Source organism: Cylas formicarius, unplaced genomic scaffold (assembly GCF_029955315.1).
Source record: "Cylas formicarius isolate icCylForm1 unplaced genomic scaffold, icCylForm1.1 PGA_scaffold_2__14_contigs__length_35257938, whole genome shotgun sequence".
NCBI classification, from domain to species: domain Eukaryota; kingdom Metazoa; phylum Arthropoda; class Insecta; order Coleoptera; family Brentidae; genus Cylas; species Cylas formicarius.
This window is the reverse complement of record NW_026844319.1, coordinates 28,084,325-28,109,220: the sequence shown is the minus strand read 5'-3', so window position 1 is coordinate 28,109,220 and position 24,896 is coordinate 28,084,325. Positions and strand designations below refer to the sequence as shown.

The 24,896-nt window shown below is 41.5% G+C and overlaps 3 protein-coding genes across 10 annotated transcripts in view; 1 reads left to right on the top strand and 2 right to left on the bottom strand.

Annotated features, from left to right (window-relative positions):
- The window catches only part of LOC132698451 (serine/threonine-protein kinase SMG1), a 50,958-nt gene extending 42,634 nt beyond the window's left edge, over nucleotides 1-8,324 (bottom strand). Inside the window, exons 1-3 of one of the 2 annotated variants that reach the window (XM_060664501.1) lie at nucleotides 7,645-8,324; nucleotides 6,279-7,557; nucleotides 949-5,338 (exon numbers count right to left, since the gene is read on the bottom strand). In XM_060664501.1, coding sequence (XP_060520484.1) covers nucleotides 949-5,338; nucleotides 6,279-7,557; nucleotides 7,645-8,005 — 6,030 coding nt within the window. In that variant the 5' untranslated portion in view covers nucleotides 8,006-8,324. The remainder of the gene's footprint in view (nucleotides 1-948; nucleotides 5,339-6,278; nucleotides 7,558-7,644) is intronic. The other variant, XM_060664502.1, reaches the window with a different exon arrangement.
- Nucleotides 8,325-8,752: 428 nt separating this feature from the next.
- Nucleotides 8,753-9,599, bottom strand: LOC132698351 (UPF0488 protein CG14286). 2 transcript variants are annotated; one of them, XM_060664357.1, is made up of 3 exons: nucleotides 9,318-9,599; nucleotides 9,125-9,259; nucleotides 8,753-9,066 (listed from the first exon to the last, which is right to left on the bottom strand). In XM_060664357.1, exons 1-3 carry the CDS (start codon nucleotides 9,505-9,507, stop codon nucleotides 8,828-8,830), a joined length of 564 nt encoding a protein of 187 aa, XP_060520340.1. In that variant the 5' UTR covers nucleotides 9,508-9,599; the 3' UTR covers nucleotides 8,753-8,827. The 2 variants fall into 2 exon arrangements, with proteins under 2 accessions (XP_060520340.1, XP_060520339.1); XM_060664356.1 differs by having other exon boundaries at nucleotides 8,756-9,069; nucleotides 9,318-9,598.
- A 727-nt stretch (nucleotides 9,600-10,326) lies between these two features.
- Nucleotides 10,327-24,821, top strand: LOC132698198 (serologically defined colon cancer antigen 8 homolog). Of its 6 annotated transcripts, XR_009618347.1 has the most exons (12): nucleotides 10,327-10,687; nucleotides 13,617-13,739; nucleotides 15,474-15,683; nucleotides 15,973-16,434; nucleotides 17,334-17,550; nucleotides 18,004-18,220; nucleotides 18,277-18,515; nucleotides 20,543-20,690; nucleotides 20,773-20,890; nucleotides 22,834-22,958; nucleotides 24,089-24,174; nucleotides 24,230-24,280. XR_009618347.1 is itself a non-coding variant. In XM_060664140.1 (11 exons), exons 1-11 carry the CDS (start codon nucleotides 10,542-10,544, stop codon nucleotides 24,628-24,630), a joined length of 2,358 nt encoding a protein of 785 aa, XP_060520123.1. In that variant the 5' UTR covers nucleotides 10,329-10,541; the 3' UTR covers nucleotides 24,631-24,821. The 6 variants fall into 6 exon arrangements, 3 of the variants coding, with proteins under 3 accessions (XP_060520123.1, XP_060520122.1, XP_060520124.1); XR_009618348.1 differs by lacking the exon at nucleotides 20,773-20,890 and having other exon boundaries at nucleotides 10,328-10,687; nucleotides 24,230-24,369; XM_060664140.1 differs by lacking the exon at nucleotides 22,834-22,958 and having other exon boundaries at nucleotides 10,329-10,687; nucleotides 18,004-18,211; nucleotides 24,230-24,821.
- The last annotated feature ends 75 nt before the right edge of the window (nucleotides 24,822-24,896 follow it).

Sequence of the window (24,896 nt, the reverse complement as noted above, 5' to 3'; positions counted from 1 at the left end):
TTCCCTCTTTTATCCTTCATTAAACTAAGCTGCATATTTTGCGTTTTTTTGGCGGTGACAATCTTGTGCACGTGTATGATATGTACTGATAATTTCACGATGATGTTAATTAACGAACATTTTATTTTAATGTTAATATTTAATCCACATCCAATCGACACAAAAGAAAAAAGGCTTGTGCGAAAATCCTTACGTCGCAAGCCACATGCCTGCAATGAAGCTGATGGTGGTCATTTTCATCATACATCATTAGTAACCAAAGGGTCCAAAACATAAACGTTCATAAAATGCGTTTTGTCAATTTTTATGTTTATTTTTTTACTCGAAAATAATTTTTCAAAGAAACTTCACCACCGGCACATCAGGAAACCGTACATAAAATTTTAGTCGACAAAACTAAAATTCTTGCATGTAATCAATTCTTCTACCAACGAAAAATCTGAGAGTCTATAAGCAACCAACAATCTTAACCGCGACTCAGGTCTTTACCTGTCACCAATATTGGAATCCGTCATCCGAGACGGTATTTATGCCCCTCATTAGGCTCCGCCTTGCACAAACAATATATAAGCAGGTACAGAGTAAAATGCGAGCCAGTTTCAGTTAAACTCTGAAGAAGCCAACAGAACGATTGGCGAAACGTCAGCAAGTTTGATTCAAGAAAAACCGACGCAGGAGGAATCCAGAAGTTTTGTGAAAATTCAATTATTTAAAATAAATAAAAATTTCAAAATGGTATGATAAGAATATCCGTTAAGGTACCTCCCGGGACGGTACTGGGTTTTATAAATGACGTTGCTAAATTTCAACAAAATTGATCAAATGTATTATCATACAGGTTTCCACCCGGAACATCCGGCCTCTATACCGGCGCGAATAGCGAAAACAATGGCCGCGACAGATCAGACTTTTCAATAGCGCAGTTCGGCGGCATACGATTATACGCACCTTGAACAGGTAAGTGTAGGTCTGTCCGTCGGACCCGTAAAACACCAACTTTTTCGGTTTGGTTTTCGTGGGCAAAATCGACACGACGTTCGACACGTGCGAGATCGTGACCGCCCCGTGACCGGAGGTCGACAGGCCGGGCATCGCGATCAACGTGTTCTTGATCGAGTGCAGTACCGGCGAAATATCCTGCATCTTGAGCGAGTACGACGCGCGCTTGTGGAACCTCTGCTGGAACTTTTTTTGCAGCTGACGTAGAGGCGCGAGCGACTGCGCCGGCCGTTCGGGCGCGTCGGGATTCTTCAGTTTCGCGATCACCGCGTCCACGTCGTCGAGGTACTTCTGCTGGAACAGTTTCTCGTGCGGCGTCTCCGCCTCTACCCCCGTCACGTCTCGCAGCTGTTCCAACACGTAGACGATCGGTTTGATTATGATGCGGTGCTTCTCGGCGATCATCGACGCCTTCTCTTCCGTCGACAGGCTCGCGTTTTCGTTCACCTTGTCGATCTCGTACTCGAGCTGCGCCTGCCGTTTCGCGATCTCCGACTGGTGCTGCGCGAGCGTTCCCAACCACAGCTCGTCCCACAACAACGTGATCCGTCGCAGCTCTTTGACGAGCGTCTGCACCTGCGTGATCGTCTCCGGGTCCTGTTTGCTTAACGTCTCGACCATCGACTTGAAGCAGCCCTGCAGCGAATTGATCGACTCCTCGTTGTCGCTTTCGTAATTGTTGTCTTCCTCTTCGTCCGCCTCGTTGTCCTCGTCGTTGTTCTGCGACAGGCAGTCTTTCGGCAGCCGGATGTCGGAAAAGTCGAACTTGAGACCGCCCTCCAGGGCGCCGACCACCGCCGGGAACGTGATCAGTTGCGGCGCGTCTTCCGCGACGCGACACAGCAAGTCGGACACCCGATGCCTGACATAACCCTCGGGGTGGTTCAACCGCGAGAACAACTGCGGTATGATCACTTTCCAAGGTCGCGTCGGCGTCGTCTGCAGCCCCTCCTCGAGGATGCTCTGCAGTTCCAGCGCGTACTTGACGATCAGCCGCAGGAGCCTCAGCGTGATGGTGACCGTGTCGCATTCGGTACTCCGCGAGACGTTCTCCTCGTTCAACACCAGGTGGAGGTACTTGAAGTAGGCCTCGGCGCTGAGAGCGTAATAAGTGTACACGCGACGCTGCGTGCTCTTCCAAATCTGCACCAGACCGCGGAGCTGGTCTTCGGTGGCGTCGGCGAGCGGCGCCACTTGCTGAAGTTGCCCCCGGATCATGTCCGAAGTGTTGATCTCGTTCGAGTCGATGTCTTCGTCGTCGCCGCCCCCGACGATCGATCGCGTCTGCGACAAGATGCGGAATATCTTCGCGTAGTCGTCCTCGGACGTGTCGGACGGCAGCGACGCCCTAATTTCCGAACAGTGTTCGTCGGAGAGGTTGATGTCGGCGCTGCGGTCCGTTATTTTCTTGCCCCAGCGGTAGCACCAGGTGCCGAACGCGTTCCAGCTTTTGGCGAGGGAGGGACACTGGTGAGCGCCGAACTGCAGCAACTTGCCGACCGCCATCTCGTTTAACGGCACGACGTGGGCGGCGCCGGCGGCGTCCATCATACCGATATCGGGCAGTACCATGATCAGTTTTCCGAGCGGGCTCGTCATGTCGGTCACGTTGACGTTCTCGTTGGACTGCAGCCAGCCGGCGAGTTTCAGCAGGATTTTGCTGCTGATTTTGCGATGATCGGCCGCGCCGTATTTGGACAACGCGGTCGACACCGACGCGCAGAGGTTCAGCGCGGTAGAGCGGGAGTATTCGGACGTGTGGCACAGCTTGATGACCTCGGTGACCGCTTTCGACACGTCCAGCGTCCACGGCCCGACGTCCGCGAACTTTTCCATGAAGTCTGCGGCGGTGAAACGCAAATCCGGCGCGACGTCGACGCCCTTGTCCGCAAAAAAATTGCTCAGGTGTTTGGCGGCGAGGCCGTAGTTTTTCTCTTTGCGCGCGCGTTTCGCTATATCGAGCCGCAGGTTGCCGGTGAACGCGTTGAAACCGTGGTCCTGCACGCGGCCGAAGTATTCGGACCACCAGAGGATCTTGCGCAGCGCGAGCGTGTCGATCTTGTCGATTTCCGTGTCGAATTGTTCGGACACGAGGAAGACGGTGTGCGCGGGCGCGTTCTCCGCGACGCTCTTCAATCCCGTCCCGACGTACTGCAGCAGGCAGTAAGTCTGAAGGAAGTCGGAGGGCGCGAGGCACAGGTTATCCTGGACCGCTTCGCGGACGACGTCGAGGCTGCGCGCGATCTGTTCGGCGCACGCGACGCCGCCCTCGCCGCCCGCCGCCAAATCGAGCGCCACGTGATAGAGGTTCGTCTCGGTGACGGCGAGGTTCTCGTAGACGCTCCACGACGCGTTCTCCGCCGCGAACCGCCACTCGGCGAGGTCGGCGAGCGCTTCGGCCCCGCCCGCCTCGAACTCGTACAGTTTCCTGTTGCAGTCCCAGTCGACGGTACCGAACCAGTACTTTTTGCCGTCGACGCCCGCGTCTTCCTCCTCATCGCGCCACTCGAACAGCTGACCCCAACTGTTCAGCTCTTTGTAACAGTGGACGATCTGGTCGGCGACGAATCCGCGGACGTCCGCGTCCAGTTGCCGGTCTTCCGCGTCGCCTCGCGCCTCCCGCAACAGCTTCTTGTACCCCTCGGCGGCCAGCTCGTACCGCTTGGAAGCCTGCTCCGCGGCGCATCGAATCCACGCGTATCTGCGCCCCGTTTGCGCCTTGCACCACGCGTACAGTCCGCACAACGCCTCCGGCTCTTTGAGGTTCAGCAGCGACAACGCGACGAGCATCGCGACGCGCTCGAACTCGGGCGCGGTCGCTTTGCCCGCGGCCACCAGGTCCCTGAGCAGGCACTGGCCGTGTCTGAGAGCGATACCGTTCTCGCCCGAGTGCAGGGCGACGTGCATCACCACTTTGCGGATGCGCGACAACCACTCGTTGCACGTGTTGCCGTTGGCGACGAAGAACGATCGCACCGCCTTCGTGGGCTGAGGCATCGCGACCGCCGATCCGTCGGCCGCGTTAGCGATCGATTTTTCGAGATGCTCGACGAACTGGAGCAGCATGCGGACGCGCTGGCCTTCGGTCGCGTTCGCGCTGCGCGTCACCAAATCGTTTCCGAGCTGATTCAGCGCGTACTCGATCTTCGTGAACGTTTCGTTCGGTTTGCCGAGGGGCGTGCGCAGCTTGCAGTTGACGCAAAATTGCGCGGCCTCGAGTGTGCACCAGGCGCCGAGCACCTGGCGCGAGTTCATCGCCAGGTCGTAGAACAGTTCCATGTTCATTTGGGATTCGGAATCGAGCGCCCAGCAACAGACGAACGCGTTGCGCAGAAAGTCGGCGTCGACGCGCGCGTCGTTCAACAGGTAGTCCATGAACGAGCGGAATTGTTGCGGATTGAATTCGCCGTCGACGGAGCCGTTGAGGTGGAGAGTCTGCGCCAGGTAGATCATGTAACTGTTGAAATCGTTCGAGTGGCGCGGATGTTTGGCCACCGGAGGCCCGTTGACCTTGTTGAACTCGACTACGGCGACGTCCCACGGCACGTGCGCGGAAAGTTTCGCGTAGCGCTCGCGCACCGACGCTTCGTTCGAGTTCATCTGCAATTTGCAGAGGTCGATGACGTCGGTGAGGAAGGCGTTGCTCCAGCTGAGCTGCTTGTTGCCGAGCAACTTTTCGAGGTTGTCGCACACGGCCTCGACGACGCGCGAGTTGAAGTGGTAGCCGGTTTTGACGAGGGCGTCCGTCACCCTGGCGAATTTTTCGTGCAGGTAAAACGCCTCCAGGTAACTGTCGGAGTTGACTAAGACGTCGCCGAGCCACTGGAGCAGAAGGAGCGTGACCTCGGCTGATGTGTCGGTCTTGAGGGTGCAGTAGATGACGTCGAGGATGATGGCGAAGTTGCCGGAATTGGGCGACGTACCGGACGAGCCATCGTTGATGCTCAGACCTTCGGTGAGAGCGAATCTGTTGAGCCCCGTCAGCTCCTGCCTTTTGGCCACGAGGCTGCTGCTCGACACGAAATGGCTGTAGCACTTGCAGTGCGAATAGAGGAGGTACAGTAGACCGTATTGGAGGTAGGGCGTTTTTTTGCTAAGGACGGCGTCATACGGACGCAGCTTTACTCCGACGAGCTCGAGGATGCTCGGTTTCAGCGCCCACATCACGATGATAGAACTGGCGTTCGCGAGCTGCGCGAGACAACGCAACAGGAACGTCACCGTCAGCTGGGGGTCCTCGTCGTTGTCGCCGGAGTCTTGGAACGGGTTGTTCTTGACGAATGGCTCGAAATTCGGCACCAGCCTTTTGTAGAAACGCTCCAGGTCGCCCAACACGTACCTGCAGTCGGATAAGTATTGCGGTGTGAAAATTAACCAAAGCGCATACGTCGGGAGTGACTTGGGAAGGATAATTAAGTGGTAAAATTTTAAGTGGCACTAAATTTTTTCTCAAATACTTTTTTTTTTTATTTGTTAAGGGGAAAGCAGAACAAACCAGAGGAGCTTGACTATCCGTACAGTTCTTACGGAGAGAACTTGACCAAACAGAACTGAATTATTATTAGTGGACTACGAAAGAAAATCTGTTCTAAATAATATAAATTCAATATTTTTTTGGGAAAAGCATAGAAGGCCAGGCTGTTCCCATAAAACCTTCTTTTTTGTCTATTTTGTATTTGCATTTTGCGAAGAGCTACATCTCAAAACTAAAAATTTCTCAGTTGAACAGTTTTAAATTTTTAAAATAACCTTTTAATCCGAAAAAATGAATAGAAATTCTTATTCACTAATATGTTTGAAGTGGATGTTTTCGAAAGATCTAAAATTGAAATTAAATAAATATTGAGATATTTAAGTGGGATATTTTGCGGAGGTTCTACGCAACGCTACACCAAAGACATCACGTCAACAATCTCTGTCACTAACAGGGGGGACGCCAAAAGGAGAAATGAACAGAGAGTGACCGGGTTTTTTGAAAGGGGTTCGCACTATAACATGTGCACCATTTCAAGTGCACCCAGTTGAGACAAGCAGTCTTGAATTTTTCCACCTTTCCTTTCTTATTTATATGAATCTTCATTGTCTTTTTGTGTACAACGAGAGAACCAAATATACAGATGTAAAAAGAATTATATGTACACTCTACCATTCCCAAATACCTGGTTTTACTCATTAACTCAATTTTCAAATTAAAATTGTTCTTAAATAAATTCATATGTTAGCCTAAAATATATGATTGATTTCTTCCCTATAAGCCTTATTTATTAATAAAAGTGTACCTATAAGCCTCCTGCAGAAGCGACACATTTTTCAAATTCAGTAGCGATTGGTAGACGCATATCACCGAATCTTGAATATCGGCAAATGGAGACGACCTGAGCCTCAGTATCTCTGAGGTTGGTCCCACGAGTTTCTCGATCAGCTCGGGGGGCAAGTTGGCAGACAGCTCCTTCACCGCTTTCGATACAAACACGAGTATTGATATAATCGCGTTATCCGAAACGTCCCTGATATGGGACAGTTCTAGATCTATCAAACTATACACTGACTTGCTCAGGCTGTGCGGTTTGGAGTCTAAGTACGCGAGCAGCAAAGACACACATTCATTCACTGCTATGGTGAGGTTATCGGACTTAACATCCCCGAAAGCATCCCCCACGATCTTTATTACACGACCGAGACATGTATTGATAAACTCGAGAGTTACATACTTGTTTTGTCCCGGATGGAAACTAGGCCCAAGACACTTGAGCACTGTGTTCAACGCGAGTACGAGAACGGTGACGTGTTCGCGGGACTCGGACGCCGAAAGATCGCCATAATAATTGACGATGTCTTCCAGAAAGTTCTCGACTAGCGAAACGCAAAACTCAAGGTGACATTTGAAGTGCTGCGCCAATTTCTGTAGACTTTTTGATATAAACTCAATATTGGAGAGCGGCTGGGTATGATCTACGTGCCACCCAAACAGCAAGTCAATTGTGTCCCGAAACTGTCCATAAAATTCGTTCGGATAAGTCTCGACTGCCATTACCAACACACTCAGAATCACTTTAAACACTTCCGCATTCTCGGTCAGCTCTATTGCCCCCACCAAGTTACCGATTAGACTCTCAATATGGTCTTCAAGCAGTTTCGACGCCCCATCCATCTCCAACGTTTCCTTCAAGCTTGCAATTAGCAAAATTTGCATGTCCTCATAACTGTTATTAATTTTTGAAAACAACCACCCATGGTACCGCTCAAAGTCGCCCTCCCGCGCCATAATATAGCCCATGCGGCCTAAAGCCCGGGCAGTTTGCTGTTTCGCCACTAGACCAGGCGACACATGCAGGATTTCATACATTGATTCGCCTAGTATGTGGAAAGCTTTGCGAACATAAGGAGCATTGTCAGGCAGCAAGAGAACTTCAAGCAGTTTCTTCGATACTGCCAAGGAGTTGTCCTGATTTGTCTCATTGTTAAGCCGGCGCAGCAGTTTCGATATGCGCGTGTCTTCTGGCAGGTTCAGCTTAATGTCACTCTTCTTTTCCAACTCGTAAAACTTGGCTCTGTAACCTGGAAGATGGGGAAATACTGCTATTGCACAAAACGTCCCAATGCTCAAACAAACAACAAGATTGGCAGTCCCTCGTTTCTACTTACCACTACTAGAGTCATTGTTCTTGGCCGACTCATACCGTCTGCTGCTATAAGTCGCATCAGAGTACTCTCGTTCGCTTCTTCTAGAAGTGGGATCACCCCTACGTCCCCTAGTTCCACCCCTGCCTCCCGAAGACCGGCTTGGACGAAACTCAGTCGAACGGGTCCTAGATCTAAGTGAGCCTCGCCCAAACCTGGTTTCCTTTGAAAACGTCTGATACCTATTGTTGGCCTCCGACACGTCTTGGTCGGTGCCGCTACCTTCGAAGTTATCGCCGTTGTTCGTATACTCCGAATCGGATGCATCACGAGAACTTTTGGGGGTTTTTATTTTAATCACAGACGTGCCACTGTTTGTTAACATCACTTTAACGTCCCGGACTTAATTCTTACAATTTCTTTATGCGGCATCGGAAACGTTTATCTGTAACCAAAACTGTACCGATTAACAATTTTGGATATTTTGTTAAACTGTCAAACGTATTTTTTTGGATGGACGATAACGACCAAACGCCAGTCAACCCATGGACCTCCAGAACTTTATTGAAACGAAACGATAGGCGCATATGTTGCACGTTCCTTTAAAATGACTTTAAGAATATATTTAATGTCTGATTTAATCTAAAGCAGTCCCATCGTTATTTAAAGAAAAAACCATGAGTGACAAATATCAAGGAACAGAGAGGAACACAGACGGCACAATAACTAGTATTCTGTGGACGCCACAGAAAAATTTCTTCATAGTTATCATCGTTGGTATGCAGTTGAGATTTTAAAATATAAAGTAATGTAACTAAAATTAACCTGCTGTTACATCCTACCGTAACTTACCAAACATTAAAACAGTTTCTACAATTATACGAAATCTTTTTGAAGGTAGCTTTTGTACTGAATGTCAATTAAAATTATTTTATATTCTTTCTAATGATCTTAGTGCCTAAACCCAAGAAAACTAAAGAATGAGCTCTAAACTTGAGTTAACTGTTAACTGTAACTTGAGTTAATAATGATCACCGTTTTTATTCAGGAACAGTGCCAAGGAAGAATGGGAAGATTCATAGGGAACGAGGGCACAGACAATAAAAACGGTTTTTTCTTCTTTGCAGTACTTTTGGCCACAACATTGTCTCACATCTTAATTACATAATTACAAACAAGCAAGAATAAAATTACAAAAATCATTTTATTAGGCAGTTACACTGTCAAAGTTAAATCGAAAGTTGTTATCAGATGGCTTAAATTTTCTGTTCACTGAGGTCAGTTCCTCTGGTTTAGATAAATTGTTATCCAGATTATGGTCTAAAATATCTCTACATTCTTGGGATTGAAAATTAAACCTAAAATCATTTTCACCACATGAGTTTACTGCTTTTTTGACGAACATAGATTTGGAATTGGGCTTTCCGGATACCATTTTCATGCTGACTTCTAAAACACTACAATGATAATAGCTGCTTACAAAACGGGTGAAATCGCTGCTAACTTTTTGCAGCCTTTTTTTCTTCAAGCGCCATTTTGGTTCGATAGTCGCCGAACGAAAGCCTCATAACTTGACGCTTCTGCACAAGGGGAGTTTTATTACTCATTAAGGTGTTTAGGCTTTTTGTATGATCCTGAACTAAGTATATTTATAATTTATGCTAAAAATAGTAAAGTCTCGTAAAATTATTACTCACCCTGTCTGTTAGTTAAGTTTGTATTTTTAATGGCGATCTGTAATTGTTGTATGCACCAACTCAGCTCAATTTCGAATTGATCGTTGACTAATTGATCCGCGTTGGATTGACAAGGTTCACTAGTAAATGCTACATTTTGAATTGATGCTGACTTATTTGTGTTTTTATAGAGCTTCGGTTTGGGAGGCATTTTTATTACTATATCGAAATGAAAAATCTATAACTGAGACGATGATGATGGCATTAGGTTAGTATTAGGCTTCTTCTTCCTAACCAAATGGGTGCGTACCTGAGGTAATGATCTCAGTATATGGTACTACCTTTACAAAATAGTCAAGAGAACCGAAAACAAGCTGATCACACAGGGGATCGGAGACAAGTCAGCCAAATCAGACCAGGCGGTCAAAGTCAAAATATGGACGCTAAACAATTATAAACCCGGTTTGAAATATATAATAATCAAGCAATCATGGAGTTGGTAATATCAACCAAAGTGTAATTTACCCTAGTAAACGCGTCAATTGTCGATAGAATTTTCGAATTTGATAATTTTTGCTTATTGATTTTGCTGTTAGTTATTATTATACATAAAAGTGAAAACCGTTATTTTACTACCGTGTATTTTCATTTCATTACACTCTGTATCCCCTGACTGATCAATCTCGGGAGGCAGCGATAGCGGCGCTTGGCGGTGCTTTGCGTGTCGGCTGATCCTTAAGTCTACAGACACGGATTCTCGTCGCACAGTGTCGGAACGTAATTTATTTTCGCAGGTTCGTTTCGGTATAAAATCGACAGTGCCTTTCCGAATTCAAGTATTACTGCAAGCGTAATGTGACATACTTTTTTCGCAACTTTTCCCTCGATACCCCTTGACTCCAATCTGTATTCCGACGCAGATCGAGCTGATGGAATTGTTTTGGAAAACGCGCAAGCCCCTGATTATAGTATTCTTATTATGGGAAGAAAAACAGTACGGTTGAATTCCGCTAAAGGCAAACGATTGATCGTAGGGGAGGCTATAAAAGCTTCGCCATAAGTGAAAGACGACGCAGTGACATACGCGAAAGACGACGCAGTGACATACGCGACAACACTGCTTTTTGACATTAACGGTTTTTGGTATCTCAAATTAAAAATAGTCACTTTTTGGGTATTCGAGTTCGGATAGAGAACTTTCTAACGTCTTTATATAGATAAAACAACTATCAGTTAAAACCAAAAATGTACTCGAGCTTGCAGGGAGGTGTCGGCAAACGACAGAAAACTTCGGCGAGTTTTCTGGCTAGACCTAAACTCGCGTCGCTCCGATCTTTGTTTCCCAATAGACCGACGTCGACATATGCTCCGGACAAAAGGAAGAAATTCAAGTAAGTTGCACCAAATGAGGTCATTCTCTGGATGTCCCCCTACAACAATACCGGGTGACTTCAACGTTGGCAACATTATTATCTAAATTTTGTTACACTTTTAGATTTACTGCTCATATTTTCCTATATTTTCCTACACCTATCCAGAGCAGTTTTCGAAACATTAATTACTTTCCTTGTTTATCTTCAAAGTATGATACTTAGTTACCATTTAAACTAACAGTTTGAAGAAGTTCTGTAGATATATTCGATTCTGAATATTATTTAAAATTTTAGAAAATACTTAAATTTCCCTTAATGTTTGGTGAATATAGCAGCAGTATATGTATATCCCGAGATATTTAGTTATCGAACGCTATGCTATTTACCAATGATTGTTAAATTTAAATTTTAGGTGTTTGACGAATGCTTATCATTATTTTTTTGTATTTGTATACGTTTAGTTGAATTTTGTGCTTGGCCTAATGTTGTGTTATATACTCAAAAATTCTTCCGAGATTTACTGTTCGCTATATCATATGAATATTAAAAGAAAGAAGGATTAAGTGTAAACCGAATAAGGAAAGATCGGCTTAAACTAATGTTATGGCTTTCTCAGATTAAATACTTCACATTGACTAAATAAAGTTATCAGATTTTGGGAAACGTCTAGGCATTTTTAAAAACATACATACAAACAAAACGAAATTTGAAAAAAACTGTTAATTGATATATTTTTATTTTTTACTGTTTTATCTGTAATTCGATGCCCTCCACTATACACATTACTAATAATTTCAATAACGTCTCTATATATTCCGTCAATGATATTTGCACGTTTCGGCTGCCTTTTCCGATTGACGCGTCAATTTGAATTCCCAAGCGAAATTTGGAATAGATACTTGTCCTATAAAATAGTGTACAGCCTAACCATCGTCACTATTATCCATGTAGCTATTAGATATTATAGCTAGTCGCTCTACTACGGTAAAAATTGGAGAAGGAATTGATTTTCCGCGCATACCTCTTCATTTCACCCACTAAACTCCATTTTGCACCATTTTCTTTCTAAGCAGCGATTTCCACTCACTTAACTCGTTTTCCAAGAACATTTAACAAAATCTAGGCATATTATAAGAAAATACTGCCATACTGTGCTAAAAATATTTGCTTCATAAGTTCCTGTTTTACCGGCATAGGCAGGGCCTCCAAATCTCTAGTATTATTACTACTATTTTGTATGCTTGAGAATCATAAACCTGTATAGAGGCGGAAAGAAAGACTTTTTTCATCCTTACGAAATTCCATGCTTGTGTCGTCAGTGCATATTAATAGCAGTAACAGCAACTGTAACAAGATTGCTTCAAAAAATCATAACTGGATGGGGCAAGTTCGTAGCGCGTAGCGAGAAGCAGCTTTTTATTTTCGCGGTTTCTTTTCCTACCTGGACGCATTGTTTTTCTATCGTGCTCCTGCAGACCACAATGGGACTTTCGCAAAATCGATGTAATTTAATTGTGCATGCACCCTGTAGAAAATTTCTTTCAAGTCTCGCCGAATATTAAAATTTGTACAAATAATGTTGTCGAATGATATTTTTTCAAATATCTCGCGCGCCCTGTATAATTGACGAAACCTCAAACTCTCTCGACACAGTTTACGATACTGTTCAAATGAAATTATCGTAGCTTTAGCAGTTCTTCATTTATCCCCAATAATTTACCCACAAAAAAGGAAATTTTTAAAATATTTTAGATTCTTTTGCTTATAAACGACGCACCCTGTATATAATGCAAACGGTGTTCCAAATAGAGGTTATAGAGGTAAACGTTCATATCTCCCACGTTTCCAAGTATATGAACTTTTTCAATACGATAAGTAGTTTTCAAGAAAATACTTGTTTTCTGAACAAATGCAGCACGTAGAATAGTAAATGTAAATTACGTCATCTAGATTGAGGGTGAAAAATGGTGATTATCATTTGAATTTTTTCAAATATCTCGAACAGCCTATGTGATAGACGAGAACCGTAAATACAAAAATTGTAGCTTCCCGTCAGGGAACCAAGCTTCATAAGTGTGCCAAAAATGAAGTCGATAGCTTCAACTTTCGAACACTCATCGTGTGTCATAGCAATGTCCAAAAAACAGTCGAAAATCGAACAGATGAACGCCGAGGTCCGATCGCGGCCTTTTTTCACTGACTTATGTGTTCCATGGGATTATTAAAAAGAGCCAAATTTGAACATGGTACGTCAAGCCGCTCGAAAGTTATGGCCAAATAACGCCGCGCCTTCAGCGAAACTGAGAACAGGGCACAGAGACCGGAAAACAGACAAAAAAAATTTTTTTTTTCGACGCTGATTATTTCTGTACCAGGACCCCTAGGACCAACCGTTGCCGAAATATAAGGTTCGTTACCAAGAAAAATTCGATTTTATCGATTTTTCGAAAGTAACAAGTCTCATATCAAATTAAAAAAATAAAACAAAACATCGAAAACTTTGAAAGACCGAAAGATTCAAAACACGAAACTTTGCACCGTTTCAAACAATCTCCATCTCCTACCGCGTCCGCAATGCTGAGATTCGATTTTAAAACGCACTTTAATCGTTTCCTTGGAAACGATCGATAAAACATTTTCCCTGCAGTGCGATCCCGGTGGGATGAAATCAGCCGGACAATTGTAACATTTAAATATAATTTTTTTTATCGAAATGAATAATCGCACGCGGAAAAGTATCGATCTTAAGTTGTGGTCAGTCCTGATTCGACGCAACGCTAGATACAAACAAAACGCAAATCTTCGTACGTATAGGTAACATACTGTTCATCGCTAGTGATTCCTTCTTCAAATCGGATTAAATTCGTTTAAACAAAAAGCAGGAGGGAGAATCTAGTTGGAGCGACTGTGACGTCAAGTGACCCGCGATCTCCGATTTTTCTTCCAGGAAATCTTACCCGGTGAAAATGGAATTTAGAAAGAAACCGGACTACGCCGACATTGCTTACCACGAGGCAGTGGGTCGTCTACGAATTCTCTTGGCCGAAAGTTACACTCCTCCCATCCGAAGGCGAGTATAAAATCAAAAAATTTATAGTGTGTTTGTTAGCAAGGGAGAGTAATATAGTGGTATCGTCAGGATAAGGTCCGGTCTTTTACGTTTTACAAAAATACAGAATTTTTATACATAAATGACGTAATTTATTACAAAACGCTGGTTACCTGTCGAAAATAAACTTGTGTATGCGTGCAATAAACGAGTGACTTAAAAAGTTTACCGTATATTTTTGTAAATAGCGCGGATACATTCACTGACATGACCGTCAGAATTGGAAAACGTCAAAATTCAAGCCGTATGGTAATATCTACGAAAACATCCGATTGCTCAATATCTTGGAAATGTCCAAAATGGCTCGGATCCATTCGCATGGTAAAGTGACGCTTTCCGCATGCTAGGTCGGTTTATAAGTTGGTATTTTATAGAAGGGCGTAGAAAAAGTATATTAACAAAACGGACACTTTTTTCCATAACCTACTCGTAACAAAAATAAAATTAGAGATATACGCTTTGTATTTGAAATACCTCTAATGTGGTATATATTTTTAAAGAGCTCATAATAAGCCTAATAAAATTACTGAAAGACATACAGAGTGTTACATTGATAAAAACAAGTTTAGCTTCTATATAAAAATTTGTGAGTTACAGGAGAAAAAGATTACTCCGGCCCAGTTTTCACCATTTGATAAGTTTATGCACAAACGAGCCATAAAGGGTCTCTAAAAATGCAAAATTGCTAAAATCACTAAAATCGGTATCTAAAAATTATGACATTTATGTACACCGTGTGCCAAATAAAACGATCCACTATACGATCTGGAAACCCCTATTAGATACGAAAAAAAGTTTCGTACAAAAGTTTCTTGGAATCTGCTGAAGATTTAAGTGTCCCCTCCGACATCAACGTTGTTATTTTAAATGGACCACTCTGTATATTTATGCTAGAATTGATATCTGAATTTGAAAATCTTAAGATTTTGTTAATTGAATTCGCCAAAACGACACCACCTGTTTGGGACACCCTGTATAAGCTGAGTCGTATTTGTCAAACTGATTGAGTAGTGCATCGTCCCCTTAGTCTGTGGTTAAATTTTCGTTGCAGTACCTCGATCATTAGCGTCACAATACAATTTTATATGGAGCAATCAAAATGTGAAAAAAAAAAACACATAACCACAATTTCTGCATAAACTATGCAAAAGTAGAATAGGAATTTCTTAAGAAAGGATTCCAAAAATGTCGATATATACAGGGTTTCCATTTAAAACAAAAGTTTATGTCGGACACCCTGTATCAACAAAATTCAGAAGAATCCAAGAAACTTTTTTTCGTATGTTCTATGGGTTTCCGGATCGTATAGTTGATCGTTTTATTTGGCACATCGTGTACAGTGCATTCGGAATTCGCACCCTATGGTCTTTTATGAGACATTCAGTGAATATTTCCACTACGTTTGAAGTTGCAGGGTGATTTCAAGATAAATGTTTTTTTCTGCATCCTCCGTTGAATTCATTGCGTGTTGGATTTAATTTCTTATAAAATAGAACGTGAAAAAGCACGCTCTAGCGGCATGAATATAGACATATCAGGTAAGACGGGTTTAATAAAATAAAATAAATCACACGCTTACGATTCTCCTACTTATAATTTCCGATATTCTAACTTGGGGATCAGTATACTGCGTTTTCCGAACGAACAGAGTATAGCGACGCAGCTTATTGACTATCATGGCACATCTGCTTATAGGTTTTACGGCCGAGCGATGCGCGAATTGGATAGCGCGGGAGAGGAAACTGACAATCAATCGCTTCTGAGCGGGGTCAGTCGAGTTTCCAGGCAAGGCCGGTATTACGCGGGCTATCAGTACAGTTCGACTACGCCCAGGAGGTACCACTACCCAATCGCAAAAAGTGCCGGCACATTTGTACCTTCGGAGCAACACGAAAAAACCCAAACGTATGTTAGAAAATCGATAATAGTAATACTACGAATAGGGTCTGCGCTTCAGTGTCGTTAACCGTTATTACTTGTTATGACGTCATTGAAATTACCTTCGGTATATTTAAAGCCATCTCCGTCCAGCTTTCCGAAACTTTCAAAGATAGGGATTTAACTAGGTTCGATCCCTACTGTGACGTAGGTGTGGTTTACACCCTCAGGTCCGATAAACGGTGGTCTCGGTTACAATACTTGTTGTTACCTAGTGCTAATGAGTTTCCGGACACTGGTTCTTCCTATCGTTTAGGGACATTCCGAAACTAGAGACCGGTCCTCCACCACCGGAACTGATGTCGTTTATCGAACGCCAAGAGGATTACATCGAGCAACTGGAGAAGGAATCCAGGTTCTGCAAGGATGAACTCTCCTCGCTCCTGACCAAAGTCAAGGAAGTGATCAGCGAGAACGAAAACCTGCACGAGCGGCAAAAGTCGCGCCTGATCAAATCGGTATTCGATCATCTAGAAACGGAAACCGAAACGGAGACCGAATTGGACGGGACGAAAGCTGGAACCAAATCGAGGAAGGCTCGTCCTCTAGAAGGACCGTCGATCGTCTACGAATCGAGAATATCGGAACTGGAAGCCCAGCTTACTCAAGCCAAGATCGACCTGAAGAAGGCCCTCGAAGAAGTCGACTCTGTTCGCGAAAACGCGAACAAAGTTTCGCCCAACGAAGATTACAAAAGGCATTTGGACGCTTGCAGCAGGTAACGCACAATAGATATACAGGGTGTTGCTTTTTTAGAACATCGTTACTAAAAATTTATTTCAGACAAAATAACAATGAATCCCGTTAAGAACATATACAGACTACTAATAATTTATATTATTAGTATTATTATTATATGAATTGTTGTCAATAATAACACAATCTGTAAAAGGTTCTACAGTATATTTATTTTTCAATTGTTAAAAATCATCAGTTTTGAGCTTTATACAAGCACAGAAATAAAGAAATATACAATATATTACTAAAAAATTAAAAAAAAAATTACAGGTATCGCCGACTTCCTCACAAGCAATATTTATTCTCAGTTAAATATGGCAAATGCCGAACTTATAAACGTAGCACTCATATTTCCAGGAATTATTTTTGGTAATGTGGTGCCAAATTACCTTTCACTATACACAAACAAGTGAAGTTTCACTTATTACCTCTCGTGAAAACTAAAAAGCAAAATTGCGAAATCCATACTTCAAACCCAAGTCGCTATTCAGAGCAATGTAACCATAAAACCATCTTTGGATTGAGAAATCCCACTTTTCCAAGACTTACTGTTATTAAAATAAAAAGTAATATATAATGGGTAGCCTATTAAATGGAGAAATTGAATCAAATTCTGGTTGCGATAATAGGATGCTGTGGGTCTACATTTTAAAAATAGTTTGACTGCTGCAAGGTTGCCAAATCGACTTAGCTACTTTGACAACGTTGGATTTAAAAAAATTTAATTATAACGATCAACAGAAAATTTAGATTCTTTTGGTTCTTCTTTTGTAACACACGTTATTCAATAATTGTTATTGAAATTAATGTATAATTTAAAAAAATTTGAAGTTAAATGAACGGCTACGATAAGGAATTTTGGTTGTAATCGCCGTGCAGAGAGAAATCAGAGTTGCGCGACAAGGCAAAGGAGCTGCAAGCGCTGTTGTCGAGACTCAAAGACAAAGAGAACGACACGTGCGATCAAGTGAAGAGGAGCTTGGACGTGGCGGAGCAGGCGCAATACGAAAAAAGCGCGGCCGAACTCGAGATCCGACGCCTGAAAGACGAGCTCGAGCGGCAACATTTGAAACTAAGGGACGCCATCGCCGATCAGGTGAGTATTACGGTTTGTCGATAGATCAAACCCATACAGGCACAGTTTAACCCATTTTGTCCCAGTGGTGCGTTAAGGCACCACCGATTCTATGATTTTTTTTGTCACATCCAGAAAAGTTTTAGTTGTTTTCTATCGAATTTGAACTTTCTTTTGTATATTTATATATAAATTATATGTTACATCTTATGTGCCCCAAAACATTATTTAATGTTTTTTTGTAATGCATTGTTAAGTGCAACAAAATAAATAATTTTAGAGCAAAAAAGTATTTTTTTATTTTTTTATGCTTGTGATAATATGGGTTAAGAAAGAAACAAACGAAAAAATCATTTATTATGTTCGTTAAGTGCATAATAATAATAAGGTAACATTTTATCACAAATAACAAATTACTAAACTAAAAGTAATTTCGATTATTAATAATTGTTTACGAAAGATGGTCTTTGACAGAATCGCAGGGTCGCCGACGAACGGGCGTCCGCGGAGCGCAGGTATACCCAACAAATAGAGCAGCTTACTACGGAGCTTGGCGTCCAATGGGAGTCCGCCAACAAACTGCAACTGGAGCTCGACAAGCAGCGGCGCGAAAATGGCGATCTGCGCAGAGAAGTGGCGCAGAAGCAGGCGTTGATCGACGAACTGAAGAAAGACATGCAGAGTAAAATACGTAAGTGTTGGTGGACGGCTCTAAAAATCGTAACAAATTGCGCGTGTTGTGAACAGTGACACTTCAGTCTGATATCGGAGTAAGCGGGGCCGAGAAGAGTGCTCTGGAGCAGCAAATCGGTGCCCTCCAGATGGCGAACGAGCGCACCGAGAGGCAATACAAGCAGGAAATCGCGAGGCTCCAGGCTGAGATTCAGTCGCTGAGGCAGAGGCTGGACAGGGCGGACGCGGATCTGATCCATAGTCGTCGCGAAGGCATCCGACTGTCGGAACAAGTAGCATCGTTGGAAAAAGAGGTGAGACGGCCAGAAAGGCACCAAACAAAGAATGTATATTTCATTCAGTTTTGATACGTAGTAATGAAATCGAACACCACTTTTGATTTTGGATTTTTCGTAAACCCAAAGCAGAACCCGTCAATTCTTTAATATTGAAAGAGAAGCTGTTAAATTCTTCTTTGTAAACTTAGTAGTAGGTGAGCGGCGAAACTTTCTTGGTTAGGACCTGTCTTACCATCTGTCGATGAGATGCGAAACTTTGCTAAGTTAGGAATCTGTAATGTCATCTCAAGATCTTGTTCTAGGGACGGGGACATAGAAGTTAGGTATCTCTACTACTTGTAATATCTGTTCATGTACGGTTGAACTCGCTTGACTCTTGGATACGTTGTGGTCCACCTCACCCAAGTACACTATCAGCCTTCTTGCTGGGCTGTGAACAACATAGTCGTACACTAGATAATATTTAGGATCTTTCAACATGGTTTCATGTTTTACTTGATATAATAATGATGAAGAACGTTTCACCATCAGAAAAAAATGAGCCTTTCTGGGAGGAGACACTCGTTCACCGCGATCATCGACACCGTATTGTTCCGAAAGTATGTTCCTTCAGTTGGTTGTCATTCGAGGCGAAATCTGCAGTTGCTCGATTATCGCTGTCATCGAACAAATCTGACAAAAGAGGTTCTATCCTGATGGAGCTATAGCTTTGGTTAATTTCATCAGTTTATTTTGAAATGGGGATGGGTGGATCAACTTGCTTCTTTTCTTTTTAGACCCAGGGTGTAAAACGTCTTCCCGATCAAACTTGCTTGCGTTACGCCCGTGTGAACTAGAACCTACAGATCTTGAAGAGATATTTGCTAACCACTGTCCATTTTATCTATTTCAGAAATTTAAGAAACGCTTTGTAACAATCCGCTTTCGAACTTAACAACGTAACTTATTGTCGCAATTTATTGACTGTTAATTAAATTCAAATCAATGCCTACCGGTCATGTCAGAAACGATGAGATAATATGTGAACGGCCCTCGAATCTATTTTGTATATATTTTCATTTGCATTGCATACTATTCAGCAGTGGTAGCTATAGATAGAGATATATCTATAAAGATGCGCCACGGTTGATAACTGTTAGTTAACTGGTTAACAAAAGAATATTTTTTTCTAAATGTGCTCTACTCTCTATTCTAAATTTCCTATCCGCTGTCAAAAAACCGCTTCTCATCACGATTGGGATCTAAATAACAGATCAGTAACAGTGTCAGATACGAATTCGATTTAATGGCCACAAAGTGTTTATAAAAAAATTTCTGGAAAGGCGAAAATTGCTATACTTACAAATTAAAAGTATTTAAGTATTTTAAAAAATATTTATTGGTTTTATTGGTTAGAAAATAGCAGTATTGTTTCAAAAAAGTCCTCATATAACACATAAAAATGTATTTTTTTTTAATTTGAAAACTAAATCAAAAAGAAAATAATACCAAAATACATTATCGTGTTAGATGTAAATCATAAAATAAAATAAACAATTTTTGTTATTAAATTGAAATTTATTATTAAAATAATCATATAGCATTCTATAATATTATGTTTATATAATAACCCGATGAGTTATTATTTATTTACAAAAAACATATTCTAATATGCAGCACAAGAATTTACCATTTTAATTAATTAATTAATTGATTGATTAACCATCTGATACGAAGAAGTACCCGTTATCAAACGTTTTAGCCTCGAAAATCCCAAAAATTGAGAAATAATATAAACAATCTCAATCAACAAAGAAACCAATGCCCATCTCACTCTAAATAAAATTTGCTTCACAAAATGCATATTCCACTTCTTCTTGTAGAAGACGAAAACTTATTAATTTATTTGGAAAATCATTTTTGATTTTCGTTTTTTCGATCTTATTTCCGAAACTATTCAAAAAGTTTCAAAACAGCTTCAGACTCGTTACCCTCGCCCATGTCCTATCTTTTATATTTGTTGATAATTTGAGTGTGTATTCAATGGTTTCGCGACGTTTCAGTTGAATTTAAACGCCGCTCTCGCGGAAGAACGTTCCAAATCGGCAACGCCGAGAACTTCCGAAGCGATGGCTCTGCCTTTACCCGCCAAAAAGGACGATCGTGAGAAAGAGCTGACTTCGATGATTCACGATATGGAGACCAAACACGGTAAGCGAGAGCGGGGAATACGGAGCGTTTTTGCCATGAGTTGATTTGGGACGCGATACTAAAACGTGATTCGTTGTTGCAGCGGCCACAGTAGCCGAGCTAGAGGACCTGGTCCGCTCCCAAAATCAACTCATGGACAAACTGTCGAGTGAGTGCCGCGTCCTGACCCGGAAACTTGACGACGCTAGCGTCCGCCATAAGTAAGATATAATTTGTGTAGGGCAACGCGACGCAAGAACGGCAAACCAGAGATGATAGTTACTTCTCATAGGCGCAGCACTTCTGTGACGTATTGCGTCCCTCTTTAATTTGGATATTAGTAGCAGTAGTTGGCGGGTTTATTTAACATAGTCGCTTCCTTATCTAAATGCTAAAAGTAGTGGAATGGTGGACAACAAATACTGTTGCATGATCTTACTCCAAAAAATCCATTAATTGAACTGAGGTTAAAACTGCTGGTTTAAAATTAGCTTTCAGAACTAACAACACAATAGGAAAAATTTTTAAAAACAATAAAACGAAATGTCTAAAATCTCAAAAATTAGGTGTCTACCGGTTGAAATGCGGATCTTGTCCTAAAATTTATATTGGAGAAACAGGTAGATCCTTCAAGAAACGCATTAGCGAACATAAAAGAGCGTTCAAAAACAACAGTCTAGATTCTAATTATGCTTCACACTTAAACACATAAAAACACATTTTTGACGACAATTTTGATATTTTAAATGCAGCCACAAAAAGTAGAAAATTAAATTTACTGGGAGCCGTGGAGGCATTGAAATGTATTGCTTAACGACCAATTAGATTTAAATATCTCTCCATTATTAAACTTAAATTATCACAACAACATTATTTAAGGTTTTATTGTGATTTTTCGGTATATATAGTACCACGCACTTTGTAAATATTACATTTCATAAAGACACGATGTTCTCGAAACAATTGTCATATCATAATATATAATTTCGTGAAAATCTGAACTTTTAGTTCTTATTCATTTTGATAAATGGATTTTCATCAAGTAAAAGCCACCTCAGTGCAAAACAAAAACCACTTAAACCATTTTTTCTTCTTCTGTTTTTCGTTCCAATAATATATACTACACACTTCCCTTAGAACAAGAGTCTCGCTTTTTCTTTGATACATGTTTTGATCACTTAAGTGGTCATCGTCCATTGTATAGAGCTGACGAATACTTATACTTGTTTAAGTAAACAACACATGTAGTATAATTTTAAGTTTATTTACATATCAAATTCCATAATTTATTTATTTATTTAATGCCGATCCGCTTGTGCATTATCTGCTGACTTACCATTTGTTGTTTCGTAAAACTTATTTGATGGAAATAAAGTTCTTTCCTTCCTCAGTTGCAAAAAAAAAACACCCGCTACTTTGTGAGGAAAGAGTATCCACAAAATGTGCATTCAAGTAGGGAACCAGAATATTATGAAAAGCATGAAAGAGGAATTCGTTCAGTGTATATAAAAATACCTTGGCAGTGCATAAATAAGCAATATCTTTAGTTTGTTTACTTATACCTGCGTTCTTTGTCTTTTTTTTTAATACTGCATTTGCTAATTTTGCTTTATTTTTTTATATTTGTACAAGCTGACCAAATAGGCATTCCCAAAAATTTTGTTACTAAGGTAGTTAAGCGAAGACCGTAGAAAATATTTCCAAGATGGTTGTCAAAGGTCACAAACGTAAAATTTTTTAAATGACCTTCCTCTGAACTCCGCACAACATTTAATAATATGAAGTGGTAATTCAACAAACACCTTTGAACACGCTTTTTGATAATATTAAAAGAAAATTACAAAACTCTGTCAAAAAATATTTGCGCCAATATGACTTTTTTTTTTCATAAAAATGTAATGATACCTTTTAATCTAGTTTCTCGATGGATATCGACGAGAGTTTGTAGCATATTTGGCCCCTGCACAGCTCGATGTCGTAAAACCAGCTTTTTGTGGAAACGGATATTGGTGTGTTTTTGTATGAATTAGTAGTCGCTTTTATTGTCCTGTTAATTCCTGTAGGACCATAGGGAAGATCTAAATAACATAAACAAATCTTTTCTGGTTGGTCGTTCGGGGTCCTGACGGGCGCTTTTTTCTAACGCTGACCTTGTGTTTGGTAGGGACGGACGGGCAGACAATAAAATCAGAACAAAGAGAGTCAGGTTCGCCGACAGTCCGGCCGACCAAACGCAAGGGACCAATTAAACTCGACATAACGGTTAACGTCGTGCCCAAAACTAAAAAGGTTGGTTGGTTTTTCGCATATCCTCAATTTCCGTAACTGCTTGCATCGGACAAAATCGCCAGCGGTCCGATGACGAAAGCGATCAGGTATTAAGTTCGATCAATTTAATGCGGCATGATCGTCGTAACACGTGACTATCGGATCAGTTGTGACTGAATTATGATCTTGGATAAAACAATCGGTTGGTTACTGACATTTCTTGGTTGGTTATGACATTGAGATATGACATAGGCATTTCTGACAGATAGTTAAATCAATTTCTACATTCTACATTTATATGTCGATTAAACAAAGTGGTCAAAACCAAAGTTTATATTTAGATTCATTGTTATGAATTTTCAAAAATATCTAATTATTAATATTTATTTCTGAAGGACAATGATCACTTTATTCCATATAAAATGTCATGTTCTAATGACATATATCAAGAATTTATTTCTTTTTGGACTGGCCAAGATAAAAGGCCGACGCCACTGGTCACAATATAGTTAAGTTTAACGTGACGTCATAATGAAGCAAACTTGCAGCGTTGCTATAAGTACAAAGGGTACAAAGTTTACAGAACATTAACACTCTCCCTAAATCTATTGTCCGCATCGCTTGACAGAACGCACCTTCAGTTGTTTTTCTTGATCGTATATACAGGGGATAGTATTACATTGGTAGGATATTAGTAAATCATTGTTGGACCCTTACTTGACTTGGTGTCGAAAACAACTTGGAGTAGTAGGCATAGACAGTTTAAAAATCGAAGATCAAAACCGGAAGACCTGATTCGCCAGAAGTAGGAGCAAATTTATGAACAATGCTGCATATTATTACCTATTGTATCTCTAAACAAACTCCTATGGTAGTTATTAAAAAAATATAGGATTTTATATTTAAGAGAAAAGGTTATAAATTTTGCGAATGATGAAAAAATGTTAATGGTAAAAATATGGTTTTGGTTAGTTTGTAATAACATTGGTAATAATCGATCACGTCACCTTAGACTTATCTTACAAAGCATACGACTGCGTCTTCATATCAATGATGACGCTAGTGCTTAATGACGTATCTGCCAAGTTAAACTGAACGAACAGTATCTGCGCCACTCGGTTTAGTTAACAATTTCTATGTATTGTTTATAGGGAGGAAATACAACAATTACAAACTAGTCTAGAATGTTTAAACGATAAGTTTTGTCAGTCGCAGTTGAGCACTTCCTCCGTCACAGGTAAAAGGTACCTTTTTAAAGGTTTTCCTTAACCTAACAATTGTAACATGCGTAGGTGGTAACGACCCAGTGAAAGTCGAGCCTTCAGCCCAACCCAAAACTCAGGATGAAATCAAACAGCCAGACATGCAATTTGATCGATCACCACTTCCGGGCAATGAGCAAGACCCGCAGACCCTTACTCAGCAACATGTAGATGGTCATCAATACCCTGACCCGACCCAGTACGACCCCAACGCAGAGTACCAAGGGTACGACCCCAATATGCAATATGGAGACAACAGTCAGTACCAGTATGACCCCAATATGCAATACGATCCGAATCAGTACGAGGAGATGTACGACCCGAACCAGCAATATTCTGATCAGCAATACACAGAAGAAAATGCAAAAGAAACTGAGCAACAAATCTCGGAGCAAATGATAGACGACAAAGTACCAGTGAGTGAACAATAAGGTGGTGACAGTGGGTGTGTTATGGCTTGTTGATTAATTAAATAAGACTGTTATAGGATATTGATAGTGTTAGTTTTTAAGTTTTTCGTGTTCATCATATCGAAGCTTTGACAAGAAACTACCGAAATAATTGCGATGTGAAATGTGCCGCTTTCAACAGCTGTTTAAATTAAACATTTGCAGAACTTTTATCTTCCGTTTTATTTGTCTCCTCTGTCCTATAATTTTGGTTATTGAAAAATAGGACACCGATCGCGATTTAGAAA

Excerpts from the sequence above, each read along its gene's own strand:
- LOC132698351 (XM_060664356.1), bottom strand. The coding sequence starts at position 9,507 with ATGCCTCCCAAACCGAAGCTCTATAAAAACACAAATAAGTCAGCATCA. Across the intron at positions 9,260-9,317 it reads AAACTTAACTAACAGACAGG|TTCAGGATCATACAAAAAGC; the intron begins GTGAGTAATAAT and ends AAATATACTTAG. Across the intron at positions 9,070-9,124 it reads AGAAAAAAAGGCTGCAAAAA|AAGTCAGCATGAAAATGGTA; the intron begins GTTAGCAGCGAT and ends GTAGTGTTTTAG.
- LOC132698198 (XM_060664139.1), top strand. The coding sequence starts at position 10,542 with ATGTACTCGAGCTTGCAGGGAGGTGTCGGCAAACGACAGAAAACTTCG. Across the intron at positions 10,688-13,616 it reads GACAAAAGGAAGAAATTCAA|GAAATCTTACCCGGTGAAAA; the intron begins GTAAGTTGCACC and ends TTTTTCTTCCAG. Across the intron at positions 20,691-20,772 it reads CGATATGGAGACCAAACACG|CGGCCACAGTAGCCGAGCTA; the intron begins GTAAGCGAGAGC and ends TCGTTGTTGCAG.